Source organism: Lingula anatina, chromosome 1 (genome assembly GCF_051362555.1).
Source record: "Lingula anatina isolate TDL-2025a chromosome 1, LinAna3.0, whole genome shotgun sequence".
NCBI classification, from domain to species: Eukaryota; Metazoa; Brachiopoda; class Lingulata; order Lingulida; family Lingulidae; genus Lingula; species Lingula anatina.
The window spans coordinates 68,743,725-68,765,023 of record NC_141767.1 but is presented as its reverse complement, the minus strand read 5'-3'; the positions used below and the strand labels follow the sequence as shown (position 1 = coordinate 68,765,023).

Below are 21,299 nucleotides of genomic sequence, written 5' to 3'. Positions count from 1 at the left end.
CAGGCCAAAAATCTTGGAAAACGTATAGCAGAAACACTGACAGAGGAGCTATGGTATAGAAGCCCATATGCAGAGAGAGACTGGCTGGCTTGGTGCAGCTGCCATAATGACCATTTAAGGAAGGGCATGTAACAAGACGACTCTCTAACTTACTGAAAGATTCAAAGGTCTGAAATATAGCCTGATTGGATTCTTTTTATGGAAGTAATACTGTTTTTGCGAAATGTTCATTTTTCACATACACATGCTGTACATGTATTGATGTTTTCTTTGTGGGACTTGGAACTCACATGGGCATGAAGCCATATTGTTTCTGGATTGCCATGTTACATGAAGTAGATAATTAAATTTTGGTGATGATTTTCCACTTAATCATTAAATCATACATAATAGTGCATCAAGATTGACAAAAAACTGTTTTGTGCATGGAACGGCAAACTGTTTTTATTGATTTTTAATTTACAAGAATGATTCGTAGAATTGACATTCATTTGGACAAATAAAACATTCAAAAGGAATTGCTGTTTTTATTAGAAAATTGCTATACTGTGTTAAAACCAATATTTACCATTGCCTAATGTAGTTTTGAAAATGAGTGACCAAAAAGTCATCATTTTGAAAAATATTTTTCCCACTCCGACCTGTGACAAAAATAAAAATTGTTTGGGAAACAAGTAATTAAAAAAAACCTGCCTTACAGTACAACTCCTGTGGCGAAGGGTCCAGTCAGTGTCATCCTCGCTGTCAGCGTTGGCTCAGTTAAACAAGATGTAAACACTGCTTACATGCTCACAGTATCTGAAAGTTGTACTTAAAGCAATAAATACAGCTGAACTCTATAGAGAGGCTTGTGCATGCGTGACAGACACTGTCTGTGTGCGGACAATATGGCTGTGCCTTGGGCAGTGTTTTTTGTGTGCGGATTGTAGACAGTGTCCAAAATACACACCTTTCTTATGTTACAATGATGACATTTACAGACTGATGACAGTTAAATCTTTAATTAACTGTCCTGGGTTGGACGTACATCTTTTCAAATTGTCAAGTTCCACGCTTTTTGAGTTTTGTCTACTTTGACGTGAAATTGTTTGAAAGTTTAGTTTGGTCACAAGCTAGAAAGTGACACATTCCTTTAAAACTATGCAGCACAATCAGCCAATCAAATGACTGCACGCATTTGAACATTTGTTCTCCTTTTCACTGAACCGTGTCATCAGTAGAACATTTGTAAACCCGCAATACTATTCAAATCGCGGGAAACATAATTGCACGGAGCCTCTGTGTGCTGGCCAATCAGCTGCACGAGAAAACAAAACTATTAAGCTTGTGTCATAACGTGTGATTCAAGCCGTGCCAGATTTAAAGGAAAGGCAAGGCGAAATTCACTTCAGTTCCAACAGCATGATGCAGAAACTAGTAGTGTTGTTAGCTGCGTTCTTCTTTGTCGTGTATGGTAAGTAAGCATTTGGACTTATCTTTTACTGAACCAAAGGAGAGTAGGCCTACACGTACTTAGAAGGAAAAACTGTGGGTATCTGAAACCGTACATACTGCAGGTATACATTGTGTGGGCGTGCTAATGCATGAATTTTCGTAGCATGTTAGGGAATATAGGGCCTGTTTATTGAGTTAATTCTTCGACTCGTGATTGGTGTGCAATAAACTTAGTTTTGCAGCTGTTATTAGAGTTGTTACTGCAACGCATTTTGCAACCTGTCATTTATTCAAGTCACCGAAACTGTTTGAAGAACTATACAGATAGAAATAGTATGGAGGTGGGGTTACTTTGAGACCTTACACCGAAAGTTTTCAGATAACATACTTAACTACCATGCTTATCAGACATTTATCCTTGCACCAACCTGGTTATTGGTCGCATAAAACGGCTCTCATCTGACTCCCCAGACAGTACTTATCAAAAACAGCGTCTTCTGACGATTCCTTAATTTACTTAAACTTTTTCCAAATTTCATTTTTTTTTTTTTTTTGCAATAAATTAGCCAAACTTCTTCACTCTTATCTTCATGGACTTGCAGTTTGATACATTTTGTTTTGCAGCTAAATCTTTAGACGATGATCTCCTTCATCAGCTCTCTGAGGTGCAACACGCAAAGAAACTGAAGCGTCAGGTTTCGTGCGTAGTGTGTGAATTTGCTGCAGAAGCATTGGATGATATGCTTGATGTTAATTCCTCTGAGGCAAGTTTGTATTCATTCATTTATAATTTTGCGTTTTTGTATTCTCCTCCATTAGAATAGTGGTATTTACGTTTTTGATAAATTGTTATTTAATCATCTTTTCGTTTACTTTAATTTCTTTAAATAACTTTTATACAGGCAGAAATTATCGCTGCTGTGGATAAAGTCTGTAATGTGGTGCCAAGCTTATATAGGTCGGAGTGTAACACCCTTGTGACACAGTATGGTGACTCAATTATCGATCTCCTTAATAGTCAAGTTAGCCCACAGAATCTTTGCTCTGAGTTGGGGCTTTGCTAAGGTAAAACAGATTAGGTATGGTTCAATTAAATATATAATGGAAATCTTTATAAAGGTTGGGTTTCTCTCTCTCTCTCTCTTTCTCTCTCTCTCTTATCATTTAGTGATTTCTTGTAAGTATTAACTTCACCTTCAATAACTTTGTTAAGGACAGTGTCTCGAAAGGGGCAAGGGTATTTTCTGTAAGTAATTTTGCTCCGACTGTTGTCTGTGAAAAAGCAGACCCGATTGTGCCGAAGTGTGCTGAAATGGCCCATCTTACGGCCCTCTGTTGTATTCGTGTGTAGGTTTTAAGTGTTTAGTATGTTCTCCATACATCAGCACAGCCGATTTGGTCGATTTGATTCCTTAATCAGGCCCGTAGCCAGGGGGGGTTCGGGGGGTTCGAAAGAACCCCCCTTTTTGCTGGAAAAAGGTCCACTCTGGGTAAAATTTGACCTAGGTACATGGGGATTATATGGTAAAAGGTCCACTTTTTCAGAAAAAGAACCCCCCCTTTGAAATTGCTGGCTACGGGCCTGTTAATGGTCAACAGATGAGTGGGATATAAGTTCAGTGGATAGAAATCGAAGCGAAAAGAACTAAATCATGAAATTTTTTTAATTGTTCCAAAAAAAAATTAAAATATTTTTATTTTTCGACTTACTTTTTTTGAAACTGCATAAATGATTGAAAAGGACCTTTCTGGTACTTTTGACTTAGGGTAAATGTGCTTGTTTTGTAATTGTCTATTTTAGATAAACAGAATGACAAGAAGTAGACAGCAAGAACACCCGATCGATTGTTTCAATTGAATGGGCAGTAGGGAAGAGGGCGTGTACATTATATAGGCCTACCCGGAGAGGGGTACATAACAAGAGAACGGGACACAAATGAAAATACTTTGATTTGCACCATCTTGAACTTTGTATAATTGTTTCCATGATGTTAAATGGGTCTCCTATCTATAAAAAAGAATTTGCGATATTAAGTGCCGTCTATGACGTGATCTCTGTTCCATTGTATTTTGTAACAGATGTGTCCTATGTAGTTAATTTAAACAGAAGAAACTAGAATTCTAAATTTCCCTTAGTTTAAATTTATGACATTTATGTATCTTCTTTTGTCAGTTGTGAATAAATGGGTCAATTTATTTATATCTTGATTTTTACAACTGCTTTTTCTTTCATATATTAAAGGAGAGATGTACGTATATGATGACATTTGTTATATCTGACTATTGATACCATGTCCAGTGTACCATATCTTAATGTTTCATATGGGGAAAATGTAATTCCAAGTGCAAAGCCTTTTTTATTCTGTGTAAAATGTATCTCCGACAGATACATTTGAGTTTTGGGAAAAGTGGTTTTACAAAAATTATAAAATAATTCACCAATTCTAACTGAAACGAACTTGGGCTAAAATTAATTGATAATCTTTACAAATTTTAAGCCGTCCATTGCCCAATTTTGGTACAAAGACCAAATAACCTACGACCGCGTGGTGTAGTTGATACCAATATATCGGCCAAATTGACTAAAATGTATGTGGAAACGAAAAATTTATTACATCAAAAAATGAGCCACAATTCTGAATTTTACTTATGTCCATGGTATTAAATTTAAAGTTCCCGATGACGAAGAACTACTGGCTCCTTCCGCAGATGCACAGTACAACCCTAACTTTGATGCTCAAGTTGTAACTGACGCTTCAGCCAGAAATGTCCACAATAATAGCTGCGGCCCTGGTAGAGGATACATTGTGCTACCTGCGCTACCCTGAAGTACTTCTGGGTCTGATTAACAGAATCAAGTTTCATGGTGCTTGGAAAACCACTTTGAACTTAATCTTAAGAAGACGAAAGAAATAACAGTGAATTTAATGAAAAACCCAACAGAAATAATAAAACATTACATGTTGGGAAAACCAAACGCGGGCGGAATGCCTTTAACGACATACTGCAAGATGCAAGGAAGGACACGCACAGTTTTCCCAATGATATGGACATATACAGTAAAGTCTCGGCACTAGGTGTTATGAGGATTTACCTGCGTTAAGTACCTGGTGAAATATTGTTTTTTTTATTGTGACAAAGGTATACCCTGGCCCAATTGACCCACATACTTGTTACCTTAAGATTTTGTTTCTATTCTTCTTCCTGGACTTTTGCGATTGATCACCAGATGTGATTGATGGGCGCAACATGTATACTTTAAATACTACCTTGCAGTGGTAAATTTATAAATAAAAATAAAAAGGGTGTAAAATTTTTCAAATGTTCGTTTTGTCGTCGCGCCGCAGACTCACTCAACTGCTGCGTGTGTTTGTCATGTAAATTGAGTCGTGACCTATATTTGATATTTCTCACCTGCTTGTTACCTGTGTCTATTGTTTTGATTCTGGGCCAGTCTTACATTGTACTCGAGGTTGTTGTTACCTTAAAGGGACTTTTCCCTAAATCGGTGATGTTTTCGGATAATATAAGCGGCAAATACCAGTAATGGCGGACCAACGCATTTTGAATCAGGATCTTTGTAAAAAGTGTGTGCTTCTATTACACGTAGTTGTTATACTGGTGACCCAATTATCGTTAACGACAACAGGTGAGTGTTCCGTATAGTACTTTAGAAGTATAGAGAGGTAGAAATATAGAGGTTTGATATGCCTGTGTTTTCAGAGGAAGTTTAGTATGTGGTCCTTGCTGTCCTTCATTGTGTGGTGAGAATTTTTTTAAATTAAGACAGTGCACTGCGTCCCACCAGAGAAGACTTTAACACCTTTGGTTGTCGCCAAATTGCCCAAACTAGTCCCTGGTTTATAAGATGTGGGAAATGAAAGCTTGACAAATTTAATTCATCCCTTGTGTTTATTTTATGAGATGGTTCTCTTACAAAATAAAGCATGATGGTGCACCAGACCAAAGAGTTGTGCTACCGGTAGTACTAGTATATAACTCCTTGACCAGACCTACTAGTAGCATGAAACTAAAACTGATATGTATCGATTTTCTTTGTCCAGTGCTTGTTTTTATATGTATTATATATAGACTTTCTTCTGTAATTCCACTGGAATGTGAATAAAGGCAGATATACAGATTCAAGGACGGTGCATTGTTGACTTTACACTGATTTTCATGCCGGGGTCAACCTTTTCATTTCCCACATCTGGATGAGTGTTAAATAATCAACAGACGATATGTATGCGTGTAGTAGAAGATTTATGATAATTCATGACACCCAGTTTCACACAGTGGTGCGATTGTTTGATATGTGCCATTATAAATATACCTTCCCACTTTACATTTAAGGTATTGAGGTCTTAAAATACAAAGAAGCATCATGCGACACCTATTTCAAAGCGTTCCCGAAGTCAACACCTCGTACACTCGAATAAATGACTAAGGAAATTCTGTCTGTTTCCCCTCTTATCAGCAAATTATAGCCTTGTTATCTGAATTCCCATCAACCACCTTCAGTCACAGAGGTTACCTGACTGCAAATTGCTAATTTTAAAAGAATGATTAAAACATTATTCTGATACTGCATTATGATTCACAGAGTGTACAATGCTAACAATATTTTTTTCAACTGTAACAGCAGCACTGAACAGTGAAATTATCATAGAAAACCACGAAAAATTAAATCCAGAAAAATGTAAAATGCTACAGATAAAGTCGTATGAAAGTTTTATATAAAGTTGGAGTAAACAACTAACCAGTGGGTTTGAAACAGTCCTATACAAAAGGGTCTATTCGCAAAATCGCAACTTTTTTATCTTTTTTAAGCCGCGAGAGAATGGGTTGATGATTAATATACACTTTGTCGCAGATTAATTAAAAAAATTGCGACCACGACCCCTGCACAGTACTTCTAAAATTAAAACTGTTTCGATATGTCATGATTATATTTCAAATTTCAGTCACAATAACAGGTGTGAGCAATAACCCGGGGTCTGGGAGACGGTATCTGCTGGCTGGGGACACCCTTGACTTAGAGTGCTGGAGCCGGAGAGAAAACGATTTTACTCTGGAGGTAAGGAGATCTAAGTGTCATTTTAAATATAAACATTTTGACTCTTTTTTTTTTTTTTTTTGCTTATTCTCCGAAAGTCTTTTAAGTTTAAATAATCTCTTATGTATTGCGATTGTGTAAATCGAGACCTCTGTACTTAATTGCTGAAATGTAGACTGTAATAGTTTTGCTAGCATATTTTTCAATTATTCTAGTGGTTACATGATAATGAGGTCATCAGGGTAGGACAAGAAAACCCTTCCGTCCTTTCAACCCAAGGGTATCCCGCGACCCACCCCAAAGGCAGGACGAAACTCCAGCTGGAGTGGAGAAATGTCGACCTCAACCAAACCGGGAGTTACTCATGTAAAGATATATATGAAGATATGTTTATTAGAAAAGTGACTGTGATTGATAGTAAGTAGCATATCTAGAACGATATACGTATTACTTCTCTGAAATAAGATAAAACGTAATATTGATTGCATTTCTTTATTACTTCATTTATTTCTTAGATGTGTAATGTTGGTAATTGACAGTCATAAGTATTACAAGAGCATGTCAACCATCTCAGTTCCTTTACAAAACACTCTCCGCTCCTTATTCACTCATGGCTGTCAATTACTAACAATAAAAATATAAAAGAGTTGCATTTACTATCCCGTGTAACAGCAAAAGATAAAGACAACTTCGTCACACATGTGTAAAATCAAATTCAGTTTTATCTACGCACTGGTAAGAGTGAGCAGAAAAGATTACTTCTAATAGCAGTTGTCTGAATATATGGAAATAGATGATAAGTTAATTGTTAACTAATTGGTGCCCCAAGATCATAATTGCAAAATTGCCTGTTTCAGTAAAACCTGAAGTCATGAAAGTAGGGTCTCCCATTCCTGACGGTACAGTGGCTTTGAAAATTCGGTGCAATGTGTACGGCATTCCAAACTGGGCCTACGCTATGCTGCGCTGGTTCAAAGATGGCAGAGAGATTTCCAGCAGCGACGAAAAGGGAAAACTGGAAATGAGCGGCAATGAAAATTATATAACTATATATGATCCAAGTAGGTTTAATTAGAATTGTGTTAGTTGAGACTTCGTTGTGTGGGGTCACTTCTAAGGTGGTTGTTTTTTTTTAATTGAATTTTTAACTGTTAGAAAGATCGCTTTTAATGGTTTTAAACGTTATAACATCAGTTTCATTTATTTTCCTTCTATTTACTTTTTTATATGACGACATTTGTCTTACCTCACTGTATTTCTTTAAATGAAGCATTTTTATTGCTCTAGCTGTAAACAGTGGGTAAGCACTTATTAGTACAGATAACTACATGATTTTTTGTTTGTTTGTTTCGCCTTTCAGGCTCCTCAGACAAGGGAAATTATATGTGCAGTCTGAGTACGCTGGGCAATGTCATAGAACTCTTCAACAGGACCGTATACGTAGGAAGCGAATATGTCGGAAACGGCAACCAAATATGTGCCCATTGGACATTGGTATCTGCGATTGCAGTGGTGGTTTTACTTTTATAAACCATTGTTCAGTAATTTATTCAAGAATATGTATGTTTATATTTATTTTGCGACCATTGAAGTATATTAAGACGAAGGAGGCCAGTTATGAAGGTCAATCGTCCTCTTCCACTCAGAAGTCTTGAATACGCAGAACAAAATCATTTTCATGAACATTTTGAAGACGGAATGGGTCCGCCCTTTCTGTCGCAACCCCTACAGCAATGTTTCCAAGTTTTTCAGAATTGCTCACGGAAATGTACTCTTCGTCCTGTAGTTGTTGAACTGGTTCAGTATTTATGAAGTAATTTATGTATACAGAGAGACTAGCAGGCACTTGAAGAGAAACAAAGCCACATTACTCACAAATATGTCGGTGCTATGCACTACTTTATATATGACGCGAATTAGGCTATATGTCATGCATTTTATAGAAACTCGCAGGAGTCTCTTTTAGACTATTTTTAGTAGTGTGCGTGTGCGCGTTTTTTAACTCCTAGATGCGGCGACAAAGGCAATACTGTATTTTAGTTTCGTTTTGTATTAAAGTTCACTTTTATAAAGAAACGTGACGAAAATATAATAAATGAATATTGTTCAACGATATTTTTGATGCGTGACCGAGTCAACATTAACATTTTTATAATCGTGGAATTAGATCAAGAGATGTGTTTGGTGTGTGGGTGCACATGTTGGGGTATACCACGTATTATGTCGAAATAGAGTAGTTACACACGACATTTTATTCAGAATCCGGATTTTCTTTCTTAAAAAATTGCCATTAGTTCAGACTAGGATCTTTTGACTCGGAAGTAATGTTGTTTTAGTTTTGGAGTGCTAATGCCTCATGAACCATAACCCAAATTATAAAAAAGGCGTATATATATATGACTATATTCAAACAAAAAAGCTCTTAGAACCCTCTAGCTTTAATTTGGGACACGGATGTTGTATGGATGTTGTACGGAAAATGTTTCGAAAGCTGAAAATGATCGTTCACACAGTTACTATGCGATGTCTTTGTTTTTAACTGAACGATTTTTTCCTTTTGACGCTGAGGCTGACTTTATTGACTCGGAAATTGTACAACGCAGTAAACAAAGCATCTACGATTGCACGAAATGTCGCGGCAACAATAGCCGCCATCGATCCTTCATTGCACTAATCAATGGGCGTCTTCCGAGCAGAGAAAATATCGCACAAAGTGGCTGTCACCGTTTTTGTCAATTGAAGTTTTAAAAAGTAGGCCTATGTGAAAATTTTTTATTATTACAATTTGGTCAACATGTAGATTGCACTTAAGCACTATTTCAAATATAATATAGATAGGCGCTGAACCCCGTTTCACAAAGCAACTTCAGACCAGTCTGTCTTCACTCTTTTAAAAGAAGAAGACAATTTAAAATGTAAATGTCAAACAAAAACCCCTTAGTTTTAAGGACCACTACGTGTAATACCACTAATACTTACAGAAAATTTCGGTCTTAAAAAGTTTCAAAAAACTTCTATTCCGACTTCTGTTGTTTAGTGTAACGACTCCAAGTGCTATTCTCTACGGCGGAGGTTTTGTCTGTCGGGGATAATTTTTGATTGATGCAACTTGTTTATCAGAATATGAATGTTTGATTTTTCTCTAATACAAAACACACACACACACACTCACACACTTGAAACTGCAGTGCGACGTATAATCTTACAGATCAAAGCTATTATTTTCCCTCCAGAATTAAAAATAATAAAAACCAATGATAATTTGATACACAACGAAAATTCCTATTCAGGAGTGATGAATTAATTATTATATTTACGTATCAACTCAAACATCAATTCCATTTAATATCTATACACGTATTGTTACTTGAAATGAACATGCATTTAAAATCTTAAGAATATTCAGCATAAAGAGGCAAGAAAGACTATCGCTACATTTGGAAACAAAACCAGCAATTCCTCATCAATCTTTTCCTACAGTGGATATTGATCGCCACTTTCCTGATATATTTATTCAGACAAAACAAGTTGGGCGCCTCCCATTGAAAAAGGAAACAATCGCGTTTCCCGTTTGTTTGATAGTTATTCAGATAGGTTTTTTTGAAGGGGACCTAAAACCAACTAAAACGAACTTAAAACGTGACAGAAAACTGGTCCACAACCAGACCGTGACTGATTAATACGCCACACAAGAGGCACAGTTATTTGCATAAGAATGCTTTCTGTTATCACAGTTCTGCAGAGTTTCTGATTCGGTTACCAACGGCTAGTAACATGCCATGTTATCAGACTTGAATCACAGAGAGGTGGATTTCAAATATCAATTAAGAGTAACTGGACTCTCACTGAACACGGATAGTGACAAACTGTGGCTATGAATTAATTCATTTGGCCAGGCAAATTTCACACCTTTGCGTCGGTAATGGTGTTTTTGTTTTAGAATAATGTTTCTAAATTAAAACACACGTCAAAACATTCGGTTAAGTCTGTCCGAAAGAAATGTCCCTGACGCGTGTTTCTAATGTACAAAACTGGAACCATCCCGCCTTCCAGTTTGGCGTACGAGATTATGATATATTTATAATACAATAGTCAAGCAAAAATATGCTGCCAGCATTGTCCCGTCTTACTCAATATTCTCTCAGTTCTCTTTTTTTCCGTCGGCATCTTCATCCTCGCCGGCCAGGCCAATCTTCTCTGCAATCCACGCAAATTTCGCCACAATTTCATCCTGCATCAAAGTGAAACACATGGCGACGAGAGCCATCCCGAACACGATGTACAGCCAGGCGATTATCATCTGAATCTGGCCTTCAGACGTCCCCAGGTTTTCCACTCCGGGCACGTAGTCCCCGAACCCAATGGTCGTCAGGGTGATGAAGCAGAAATAGCTGGCTTCCAGAAATGACCAGTCTTTCTCCCATGCATCTGAAATAACGAATCACACCGGTTATGTGCAAATGTTGTTCTCGTGTCGTATAAAGAACAAGAAGTGGAGCCTATTTACACAGCAGGAAACGCTTTAAAAAGAATATTTCCAGTGCACGTGGGGTTCACACCGTATAACACAACACAAACGATTTTCTTCAACCTGAACGAACAGATGTGTTAAATTCTTAATATTACACAGAATCAGTTTTTTTTTCTATTTTTTAAAGAAAATACAAGCTTTCCAGAAAATAATGAATATGTATATGTCCTACCAAAAAGTGCGGCTCCGAACACAATCCAGACTGCAATCACTATCATTGTAATGGTCAGGGGGACGGTGATCTTCTCATCTTCATCTTCTTCATCTTCGTCATCACTCTCTTCATTATCGGCCGAGCCCGGGGGTATTGGCTTCCCCGAGGCGTCCGTCCGCCACGCTCCATTCTTAGCCAATTTCTCATCTTCGGGTTCCTAGAAAAGCCTTTGCTTTTGTAGTCTGATTTATGCGTTTAATTGATTGATGTTAAGATTTATGTCAGGTTTTAAATGTTAAAAATGGGCTTAAATCTCAAAACTACTTTACGGTCACTTGGCCAACCGCAATATAAAACGTAGCATCGCTGCATCAAAAACACGTTCAATATTCTGTATGTGTGAAATTGGACATCATGTCTAAAAATAAAAATTGAGCTTCTCACCTTTTCTTGTTTCTTTTTACAGCATCCACAGCAGCAGACGTTAGAGTAGATCCACCTGAAGATGTCGGCCATGACGTCCCCGATGTTGGCAAGGCAGATCAACATGAGGGGAATGCCTAGCAGAGCATACGCTATGGTGGCTAGCTGGCCCCACATCGTGTTTGGGGATATGTGACCGTAACCTGAGAGGGAATTGGTAAAAAAGAATGCTTAATTTTTTTTTTTTTTTTTTTTTTTTTTTTTTTTTTGAGAAAAAAAGATTACTTTTACCATTAAAACACGTAAACGAGACAACGATAACAACACGATTTAACAGTGTGGGATCTAAATTAGTAAAACAAACCTGCAGCAAGAAACAATTATGATATCAAGCAAGTGAAATGCATTCAGAATAGGGGTATGGCTAGATATGTGTGGTAGCCACTTACCAATGGTTGATACAATTGTCAGAGCAAAGAGGAAAGCGTTGGGCCAGTTCCAGTTGTACTGGTAATCCACCTGCCCCGACACAGGGTCTTCCTTCCCCAACATATTACACACTTTAGTCGGTTCGTGGCCATTGTCTATGGTATCTACGCTGTAGTTCCTCATTAGCTCTGTGAAAAGTTCTACGATTTGGTCTTTATTGTCATTGGTTATTGTATTGGTGATTTCCCACATTTTGTTCAAAGTGGCATTCTCGATGACTTGGTACGAGGCCTCTGAGACTTTGCATTCGTCCAGTTCGTTTGGTTCCTCGAGGCTTTGAAAGAGAAATCCGCCAGCCACGCTGTACAGAATCACCATGATGATCAGCCCGACGTGGGAGAAAGTGTATTTAACCACTAACTTGCAGTATCTAGCGGCGGCGCTTCCCTTCTTTTGCTTCTTGTCATCTTCCTCCTCCAGAAGTTTGGACTCGGCAGTGTGGGGCTTTTCAGACATTTTTTTTCCACTTCAACTAAACAGCACGACTTATCGTCCAATTATTTTAACAGTCTGCACTTACTAAATTCATATACAGAACTCACTGGCCGATTTCATCTGTCATCGCCGCTGACAGCGTCAGCATCTTCGTAATGGCGTTCCGTTTGATGGAGTCGACGCAAATATCCCGCAGTGAAAGTGAATATCGAACCGAAGTATTGTCACAGTGTCAGAAAATTAAATATTTCATAACCTACACCAATTGTCATTTAGATGTTATCGATTGTCCCGTCCCCATCCTTAAACAAAAGCAGTCATCAAGGCTTTCAGTGTGTCGTGTAAACACCCCTGACAGGACGCCAAGGCAACTCCATCAATGTTTAATGTCAGTTAATCGAAATGAAAACCCCACTCATCGATCCGATGAACTAAACGCAGAGAAGCGTGATCGACTTTGCGTTTAGTATCCATTACACTTACCTGTGCAATTCCGTGAATACAAGTGCTGTGTAACATAAGATACATGGCGGCGCACACCGTGTCTGACAGGAAACTAAACATTAACGTCAACTCATCAGTTACACACACAAAAAAAGAACTGAACAAATGTCAACCAACAAATGGGGATAATGTATTTTATTTTCAGCGCATCACAAAATAGCATATTGAAAAGAAACTTTTTTCGGACCTTTGGCTCCAAACCATTTGATAATTTTAAAATTGAATGGCATTAAACAGTCCATCAAACAATGCGGAGTTAAAATTTTTTGAAGATATTTTCAATAATGACTTAATTGCGAAAAGTGATGAAATAGCAGAATTTAAGATTTTGACAAAAAAAAAATGATGAGTAATTGATAGGTAAAAAATCTACAACATAATAGGCCTAATGATAATGATTTTTTTTTTCAAATTGCATGTTATCTCGAAATTATTTGATATATGGTTTACATTTACATTTGCCCCTAACTCTGCGTAATTATATTACAGTTCTCAAATCTTCAATTTTATTTGTGCTTGGAGTTTTCTACTCTAATCTTAATGCATGTCATTTTTTTATAATTCGTTAAAAAAAGACAATTCGAGAGAAGAGATAAGTATTAAAAATAAAAGATTATTTCAATAAAAATACACATTTATTATATTCAGTAACATTCATTATAAAATATGTAAAGAGCAACATAAAACTGGCATTGGTATAACAACATACATATGCATGCGTCTTCACAGTTTACCATTCATCAAATACATTATGATGCCATTGTAGTCACTTTTTATATCAATCTCAAATATCACACATTGATTGGTTGGTTCAGCAAAAACAGTCAATTTTTCAAACATACTATGAGAATGATTGTTGACAATGCTTCGGGTTGAGATTCTTCTTAAACAGAACATTGTCTTCCAGTATAAAGGTATATCCATGGGCGGAGTAAACAAAACAGGCACAGCGAACAATCTAATGTACAGTCCACATTTGGTCTGAATATTGAATTTTTAATTAATTCATGGACGTGATATTATCGTAAACACTTTGTATTATTACCATGGTTTTAAGATAAAACGCACAACGAACCTCAAAGTTGACACTGGACGGATGCTTCAAGGGCATAAAACAAGGAAAAAATATGTGCATAGTTTTTTATATAAAATACACGGCTGATGGCAAAAAGGGGTATATTGAGAATTTACTTCAAGCAACAGTAGCTTTCACTAAACCTTGAATTACAGCTGAATAAACGCTATTTCATATCTCCTCCATCCCGAGTAATTTTCATCATTATCCAGTGCTTAACCTTAAGGAATTTACAGAACCAAATTTAAATATTTACGGTTTTCTGGCGGACTTCATATAAATGTACTGTATATTATTGACGTGTAAAGAATTATGAAAATTCTCTTCGTTCCTTGGCGATTGATTGAGACATAACCTGGCAACCTGTTTATTCCGTTTGTAAATATACTTTTAATAAGTTAACAATTATTAGAACTACACGGATATCACAAAATCACTGAAAATTAACATGAAGTGTCTATGTAGTGATGGACGGATTATGACAGGGCATAATCATTGCTCACTGTTTATTGGTTTGATTTCAAACGTGCAATTTAACCTTTTTCCTCCTCTCGTCTTTACTCCTCCTCCTCCTTTTCTCGCCCTTGCACCTCCTCCTCCCTCTCTCGCATTTACTCCTCCTCCTCCTCCTCCTCCATCGCCTTTACTCCTCTGCCTCCTCCCCTTCCTCTTCCTCCTTTTTGTAAAAACCAAGTTTCTCTCCAATCCACTTAAACTTGTCGACGATCTCGTCCTGCATCAAGTTAAATCCCATGGCCAGAAACGCCATGCCAACGATGGTGTAGGTCCAGGCTGACACCATGATCATGATGTCCTCCACGGTTCCAAGGCCGTTATCCACAGAGGGATAATAGTCACCGAAACCGATGGTGGACATGGTGATGAAACAAAAGTAGAAGGAAGAGTACCACTTCCAATCTTTATACCACACGGCTGGAAAACGAATAAAGTAAAGATTATAAAATTTTAACCATAGACTATTATAACCCACAACCAGTGTCACATAGAGAATATTTCGCTAAATATTCACAGATATTATTCTGTCTAATTCTGTTCACATTTCTGTAGGCCTACTCTGAGAATTTTTGTACAGAAATTCAAAAATGACGTCATTACCCAGTTAAGCTCAGGAAGAGAGAAGCTTTTTGTTTGGCGAGGGATATTTACGACGACTGACTTAATATATGGAAAGAAGACGAGAAATGCCAAATTGCTATATGATTTATAGATGTTTGGAAATAAAAGCGATTATTTTCACTGCAGAATATCATGTTTACATCTTCTTAATCATCCTTTTAAATTTCAAAGCATTTCTATAAAAATAAAAATTGAAATACTACAGAAATCTAAGGTATGGCCACTTACTATACAAGACAGATCCTCCTAGAAGCCACCCTATGATCACTAACATGGTAACAGTAAGGGGCACGGTAATCTTTTCTTCCTCTTCGTCATCATCGTCATCATCATTATCTATGATGGTCGGCTCTCTGGACGGAGGAAGAGGTTTACCGGTTTCGTCGAGTTTCCAACCCTTGGTTGGTGACGGGGTTCGAATTTCTTGTACCTGTTAACAGAAGGCGTATATTTGATATATAAGATAAAACATCATTATTAAAGTCCAATAATGCAAATAAATAATGGTAAAGATCAATTGTTGAAATTTAGAAATTATTGATTATTGACGTTAACATGCTGTTTCACCTTTTATTCTAAAAATAGAGTTGATATACGGAACAATGGGATACCGACTGACCGTTTGGTGGGCTATGAAAATACAAGATAAAAAAAAACATTGACATGGAAGGTTTAAAATGAATTAATGCGTTTGTCTAACTTATGCAAATATAAAATAGTTCATAATTCTTTTTTTATCCCCATCTATCCAACACCAGAAATCAAATTAAAATACGTGCCCACATGATCCCGTAATTGAAAACATAATGAATTACTAGGTGGGTTTCAGTACTTTCTGAATATACCTTATCTTTATTCTTCTTTCTAATACAACCGCAGCAGCAGACTTTGGCGTAGATATAGCGGAATATATCTGCCATGACGTCACCGATGTTTGTCAAGAAGAGAAGAGTGAGCGGGATCCCTAACACGGCGTAGGCGATACACACCAATTTCCCCCACATAGTACGAGGGGCAATATGCCCATAACCTAAAAAAAAGAAAAATAATTTTTTTTCAACCGTCTTTTTGACTTTACGCGATTATCTTACTCTGTGATCAGCCACTTCCATTCAGCCTCCAGACGGAAAATTCGTTAAGGATTCGTTAAGAGATCCGTCCTCACCACTTTTTTGTTTTGTGATGCAAAGTTTATATTATCGTATACTATATATGTCAACTTATATCTTATATTAGGCATTTGAACTAAGCACTAGTTGAGATTTTATACGGATAAACATGCAGCTGATAAAATTTTCTTACCTATAGTTGTGACGACAGTCAAGGCAAAGAGAAAGGCGTTTGCCCAGTTCCAGATAAGTTTTGGTCCTCCCGGCTGGCCGATAAGACTGCAGTTGGTTTGTGGCACGTAGTTGTAAGACACGGCAGCCACCCCAAACTCCTGTAACTTTTTCTTGAACTTGTCCTTGATATCCTGGTCTTGAGCATCGCCTGCTTGAGACGCAATGTCCCAAATAAGGCTCAAAGTGTTGTTTTCTGCTTTATAATAGTCGGTCGCCGCCTTCTTGCATTCGTCCTCCTCGTTCGGTACCTCCAGGTGTTCGAAGATAAACCCACCGCCAATGCTGTACGCGATTACTAAAACGCCTAGTCCGACGTGGGAGAACATAAACTTGATGAATTTTCGACAAAATTTTCCACATTTCCCCTTCTTTTTCTTCTTCTTTTTCTTTTTGTCTTGCTCGGCTTCCTCTTCATCTCTGGGTGTTTCTGGTCTGGGGGTGTCTTTTCTCTCTAGAGCGTCCCCCTCCTCCTCGTCACTCAGTTCCATGTTGTCCTTTAGATTTTCGTCCGACAACGTTTTCATCGTGAATGTTAATAGAAAGTTGCGGGGAGGAAATTCCGGTAAAACTCAAAGCGTCTAATATCGATGTCACTTCATGAATAATCTCAATGGCTGTTTTAGTGTGCAGCTACATGGCAAAAATTAACAATGCTTTACAATTCCAGAGTAAGTCATACCAGTGCTCTGAAACACGACAACAACTGCGTGTCACGGGCCGGTTACGCTAACAGGTCGCGTTTTGAAATGATAAAGAGCTAACAGTTTTGATTGATCGTTTGCATTTCTTCCTAAAGAGCGCAGCTTTAATATTTTATGTCCTGCACACTCCTATCGATTGTCAAATCCATCTACTGTTTTGTGAGACGAGCTTTTAGCGGAGGCCATATCGACGTTCCAACTACAGGTGTATAGCCCCAAGAGACGATATAATGCTGTCGCGAAGGAGACATCAATTGGAAAAATCATTGAAGCCAAATATTTAACTTGTTAACGAAATCAATACCATACCATCAATGACAATGCAAAATATATAGGGACAGTAAATTGGCCGCGAAGGAACAAATAACAAATTGGTGATAGACTTTGTGGTAGTCCATGATTTAATTTCTTTTTACATGAGAAAAAATTGAAAGGCCACTGGTTTACAATAAGGTGGAAAATGTAAGATATGCATTGTGGTTAAACAGAACTGAAAATACAATCCAATCAATTTCAAATATAACTGAGGAAAAAATACAAATGTCCCAGATGACTTTATATTATCCTTGTCACACTGTGTTGTAGATTACAAAATGGACAATGCAAATACAAATGAATGGTTTTCTCGCAAGTGTTAAATATATATACATATAAATACAATACTTATTCACATAACGACAAGTTCTTGTGATGTCTGTTCCGTCCAGTAAAAAAAATGCAAGCTGTCTAAATATCATGAAGAATCTTTATTCTTGCTTCACCTAAACATAAGCATACTGCAAGGAGATACAATGTAATGCCCTTTTCTCGACTCCTCTATCGCAATGCTTCGCCAGCACTGATTATTTTGTTGATCTCTTTTCTCCACTTTATGTTACGAATGAAACGCTCAGGCTAGTAATTTTGTTCAGACACTGACACAAAAAGTTTTAATGGCTGAATATAGAAAGTAATTAAATCGAAAATAAAATGAAACACGTGTATATATGAACTGAAACGATTGCTTAACCATCGATTTTTTTCTGTATACGCGGATTGAATAGTATCGTTTTCTATTTATCGCAAGGGCTTTGGAAATCGATAGATAGGTCAGAAGCAGTCGATGTGTACAGTTCGGTAATTCACACACACACACATGTAGTTAAAGACTGAGGAGTTCGTTGGCCTATATCAGCAACCTGTAAACGTCACGTCATGGAGATTCACTTGCACGTTAGGCCTATTTTTTATCTTCTTCCTCGTCGTCGCCCCCAAAACCACATTTAGAAGTAAGCCAGGTCACTTTGTTCACGATCTCTTCCTGCATCACAGTGATTCCCATGGGTACTAGGGCCAGTCCAAAGATAATGTACATCCATGCTATACACATACGAAGCCGGCTCTCGTCCGTGCTTAAGTCATTCACACTGGGGACGTAGTCACCGAAGCCTATTGTAGTAAGGGTGATGAAACAGAAATATAATCCTTCCACAAATGTCCAATCGTACCAAACGCCTGAAAAAAACGAATTTTTTTCTTTATTGAATGCAACATCGTGTGAGCAGAGTTTATGCTTTTTCATCATTTAAAATATGGGGAAGACAATCTTTATGTTAACTTGTGTTATTTTACTCAATTTCATTTTTTAATTCATTTTTTTATTTCGATACCCCCCTACTTTTTGCCAGACGTATAACATGAATTCCTGACACGCCAGGAATTCATGTTATACGTGAAGTCCTGACACGCCAGTCAACCTTACCAAAGATCACCGCTCCACATACGAGCCACAGGGTAACAGTGAGTAAAGTAATACTCAGGGGGACAGTAACGGATTCGATATCGAACTCTTCTTCTTCGTCATCATCATCACTGTCGTCTGCGACGATTACCACTGGCATTGGTTTTCCTTTGGAGTCTAACTGAAACGCCGCGTTTGGTGCGGGTTTGATGGCGCGAACCTACAGCAGAAAATATGACGCACTTGTTCACATTTTAATTCATATGGATCTGTGTCAAAACATATTTTGTGCAAGATATAACTGATAAATATTCCTAGTCTTTTTTAAATAAGAATGAAACAATATGAATTTGCTTCTGCTCCCATTAGAAGATTGTCATATGAGGATATTCCAGATTTACTTGAATTTTGACATGAGCATTATTCACCAAACTCAGAGTCTCATTACTTTTTATTTTATTTTATTTAAACTTGTTATTCAAGGGACATTAACTTCGTTTTTGACACGTGAACAAGTGCCAAAGAGCTTATTCCTATTCACTGCGTCTTGCCTTATTCTTTTTACAGCAGCCTTTGCAACAGCCACAGCAGCAAACTTTGGCATAGACGTAGCGGAATATGTCTGCCATGACGTCCCCGATGTTGGTCAGATTCATCAGCATCAGAGGGACCCCCAGCAGCGAGTAGGCCATGCAGACGATCTTCCCCCAGTTGGTGTGAGGGGCAATGTGGCCATAGCCTGAAAAAACCCCAGGACATTGGAAAATATACCTGCATGTCTGATATGTTGCTTTTCAGAAGTTTTACCGAGCCTTTCATTCAAAAAGTCATTAAAATGAAATATAATTTATGGACATTTTTGAGTGGTGGTGATAACAAAAATTATGAACTGCACTCTTTTGATAGATTTTACGTGCTTCTTATGAAACAGAAGTGATCGTTGGTGTCAAAAGAACATGAAATCGCTCAGCTTCAGCTTTATTTCTGAACTTATTTGATTAAATGCGGCCTTTCAGATGGGCTGCAGTACGTACCTATTGTGGTCACAATGGTCAAAGCAAACAGGAAAGAATTAGCAAAATTCCACACGCTGACGTCCCCTCCTTCGTCTGGTTTTCCAATCAATGTACAATTCGTCCCCCATGAGTATCCCGTATTAACTGAAGCATCACCAAAAGATTTCAATTTTTCTCTGAATTTTTCAATGACGTAATCTTGGGTTTCCGTGTCTTTTAATAAAGCAAGGTCGTAGACAAGGTCCACAGTGTTAGTTTCTGCTTCAATATATGCCGCCCTGTATTCTTCACACTCAGAAACTTCATTGGGTTCTTCTAGCAGCTGGAACACGAACCCTCCTGCGATACTATAAGCTACCACGATAAGAAAAAGACCAACGTAAGAAAAAGACAACTTGAGAATCTTAACACAGACTGCAAGCCCACCCCCTTTCTTCTTCTCATCCTTAGCGTCTACAACATTGTTGTTTGGTTCTCCATCAGCTGCTGCCTTGTCGTCTGGATTTTTGTCCGAGTTTTTAGGATCTCCCGGCTTTGCACTTTCTCTTGGTCTTGATGTTCTTCGTCTTCGATTGGTACTTTTGTCCCCATCCACGCCGTCCGGGTTGGACGACCGTCTTCCCCTTGAAGTGCGCCTCTTTTCTTGAGAATTTTCGTTTGCGATCACATCTGTGCCAGATGCAGATGCCGTCCTTTGGTCCGACATTGGTTAGAACGTAAACCAGCGTTTCCCTCAAGTATTTAGTCGTTTTAATTTCGACATTCATAAAGTAGCCGCTCACTTCATTGCAGCCGTGAACAGCGTATGATTGGAAACCTAATATTGATTAGGTTCTGCACGTTGAAGTTTAGAGCATTGATTTTTATTCGAGACTGTATCGATTTGTAACAATGATCTTTGTTCAACATTTCATTCCACATTAAAGGACAAAACAAGTCTTGAATAATTAATTGACAAGAGAGCCGAAACTGTTTCGGTAAACGTCCAGTCTAGAAAATTAAAACTTGCTTTGGAAACATTTATCTGTACTATATCAGATACACCGAGTACACCTTTTATAGCAGAGTGAAGTGGGAAATGGCATTTATCCAAGTTGTTAACTAGCTAGCTTCTATAATCCAAATTCTCTTAAACAGTATTTTTCTCCTGTATTCATACACCACACATGGGGGGGGGGGGGGGGGGGATGATTACAGCAAAGGCCTGCCAAAAAAAGGACTCAATTTGCGAATACGCATGTCTGATATTTTACAAGTCACTGTTTGATTTTTGATGCACAA

The 21,299-nt window shown here is 37.8% G+C and overlaps 4 protein-coding genes across 7 annotated transcripts; 2 read left to right on the top strand and 2 right to left on the bottom strand.

Annotated features, from left to right (window-relative positions):
* The first annotated feature begins 926 nt into the window (after positions 1–926).
* LOC147764927 (saposin-C-like) lies at positions 927–3,634 on the top strand. Of its 3 annotated transcripts, none has more exons than XM_087002275.1 (4): positions 927–1,453; positions 2,059–2,202; positions 2,341–2,513; positions 3,236–3,634. In XM_087002275.1, the coding sequence occupies exons 1-3, from the start codon at positions 1,402–1,404 to the stop codon at positions 2,496–2,498; spliced, it is 354 nt and encodes a 117-aa protein (XP_086858401.1). In that variant the 5' UTR covers positions 927–1,401; the 3' UTR covers positions 2,499–2,513; positions 3,236–3,634. The 3 variants fall into 3 exon arrangements, with proteins under 3 accessions (XP_086858401.1, XP_086858400.1, XP_086858402.1); XM_087002274.1 differs by having other exon boundaries at positions 1,225–1,453; positions 2,341–2,499; XM_087002276.1 differs by lacking the exon at positions 2,341–2,513 and having other exon boundaries at positions 1,246–1,453; positions 2,059–2,198.
* A 1,190-nt stretch (positions 3,635–4,824) lies between these two features.
* On the top strand, positions 4,825–8,605 carry LOC106152062 (hemicentin-1). Of its 2 annotated transcripts, none has more exons than XM_013525539.3 (5): positions 4,825–5,083; positions 6,399–6,511; positions 6,706–6,856; positions 7,348–7,551; positions 7,851–8,605. In XM_013525539.3, exons 1-5 carry the CDS (start codon positions 4,981–4,983, stop codon positions 8,018–8,020), a joined length of 741 nt encoding a protein of 246 aa, XP_013380993.2. In that variant the 5' UTR covers positions 4,825–4,980; the 3' UTR covers positions 8,021–8,605. The 2 variants fall into 2 exon arrangements, with proteins under 2 accessions (XP_013380993.2, XP_013380992.2); XM_013525538.3 differs by having other exon boundaries at positions 4,829–5,083; positions 6,706–6,907.
* A 688-nt stretch (positions 8,606–9,293) lies between these two features.
* LOC106152065 (uncharacterized) lies at positions 9,294–17,489 on the bottom strand. The gene is made up of 8 exons (XM_087018079.1): positions 16,541–17,489; positions 16,084–16,268; positions 15,467–15,668; positions 14,746–15,034; positions 12,048–12,553; positions 11,620–11,801; positions 11,194–11,392; positions 9,294–10,918 (listed from the first exon to the last, which is right to left on the bottom strand). Exons 1-8 carry the CDS (start codon positions 17,103–17,105, stop codon positions 10,632–10,634), a joined length of 2,415 nt encoding a protein of 804 aa, XP_086874205.1. The 5' UTR covers positions 17,106–17,489; the 3' UTR covers positions 9,294–10,631.
* Positions 17,490–17,646: 157 nt separating this feature from the next.
* On the bottom strand, positions 17,647–21,200 carry LOC106152071 (potassium channel subfamily K member 16). The gene is made up of 4 exons (XM_013525561.3): positions 20,037–21,200; positions 19,554–19,741; positions 19,024–19,222; positions 17,647–18,776 (listed from the first exon to the last, which is right to left on the bottom strand). Exons 1-4 carry the CDS (start codon positions 20,722–20,724, stop codon positions 18,502–18,504), a joined length of 1,350 nt encoding a protein of 449 aa, XP_013381015.1. The 5' UTR covers positions 20,725–21,200; the 3' UTR covers positions 17,647–18,501.
* Positions 21,201–21,299: the final 99 nt, after the last annotated feature.

Excerpts from the sequence above, each read along its gene's own strand:
- LOC147764927 (XM_087002275.1), top strand. The coding sequence starts at position 1,402 with ATGATGCAGAAACTAGTAGTGTTGTTAGCTGCGTTCTTCTTTGTCGTG. Across the intron at positions 1,454-2,058 it reads GTTCTTCTTTGTCGTGTATG|CTAAATCTTTAGACGATGAT; the intron begins GTAAGTAAGCAT and ends TTTGTTTTGCAG. Across the intron at positions 2,203-2,340 it reads TGTTAATTCCTCTGAGGCAA|AAATTATCGCTGCTGTGGAT; the intron begins GTTTGTATTCAT and ends TTATACAGGCAG.
- LOC106152062 (XM_013525538.3), top strand. The coding sequence starts at position 4,981 with ATGGCGGACCAACGCATTTTGAATCAGGATCTTTGTAAAAAGTGTGTG. Across the intron at positions 6,908-7,347 it reads AAAAGTGACTGTGATTGATA|TAAAACCTGAAGTCATGAAA; the intron begins GTAAGTAGCATA and ends TGCCTGTTTCAG. Across the intron at positions 7,552-7,850 it reads TATAACTATATATGATCCAA|GCTCCTCAGACAAGGGAAAT; the intron begins GTAGGTTTAATT and ends TTCGCCTTTCAG.
- LOC106152065 (XM_087018079.1), bottom strand. The coding sequence starts at position 17,105 with ATGAAAACGTTGTCGGACGAAAATCTAAAGGACAACATGGAACTGAGT. Across the intron at positions 15,669-16,083 it reads GAAAGAAGAATAAAGATAAG|GTACAAGAAATTCGAACCCC; the intron begins GTATATTCAGAA and ends TTCTGTTAACAG. Across the intron at positions 11,802-12,047 it reads GACAATTGTATCAACCATTG|GTTACGGTCACATATCCCCA; the intron begins GTAAGTGGCTAC and ends ATTCCCTCTCAG.
- LOC106152071 (XM_013525561.3), bottom strand. The coding sequence starts at position 20,724 with ATGTCGGACCAAAGGACGGCATCTGCATCTGGCACAGATGTGATCGCA. Across the intron at positions 19,223-19,553 it reads GCTGCTGTAAAAAGAATAAG|GTTCGCGCCATCAAACCCGC; the intron begins GCAAGACGCAGT and ends TTTCTGCTGTAG. Across the intron at positions 18,777-19,023 it reads ATGTGGAGCGGTGATCTTTG|GCGTTTGGTACGATTGGACA; the intron begins GTAAGGTTGACT and ends CGTTTTTTTCAG.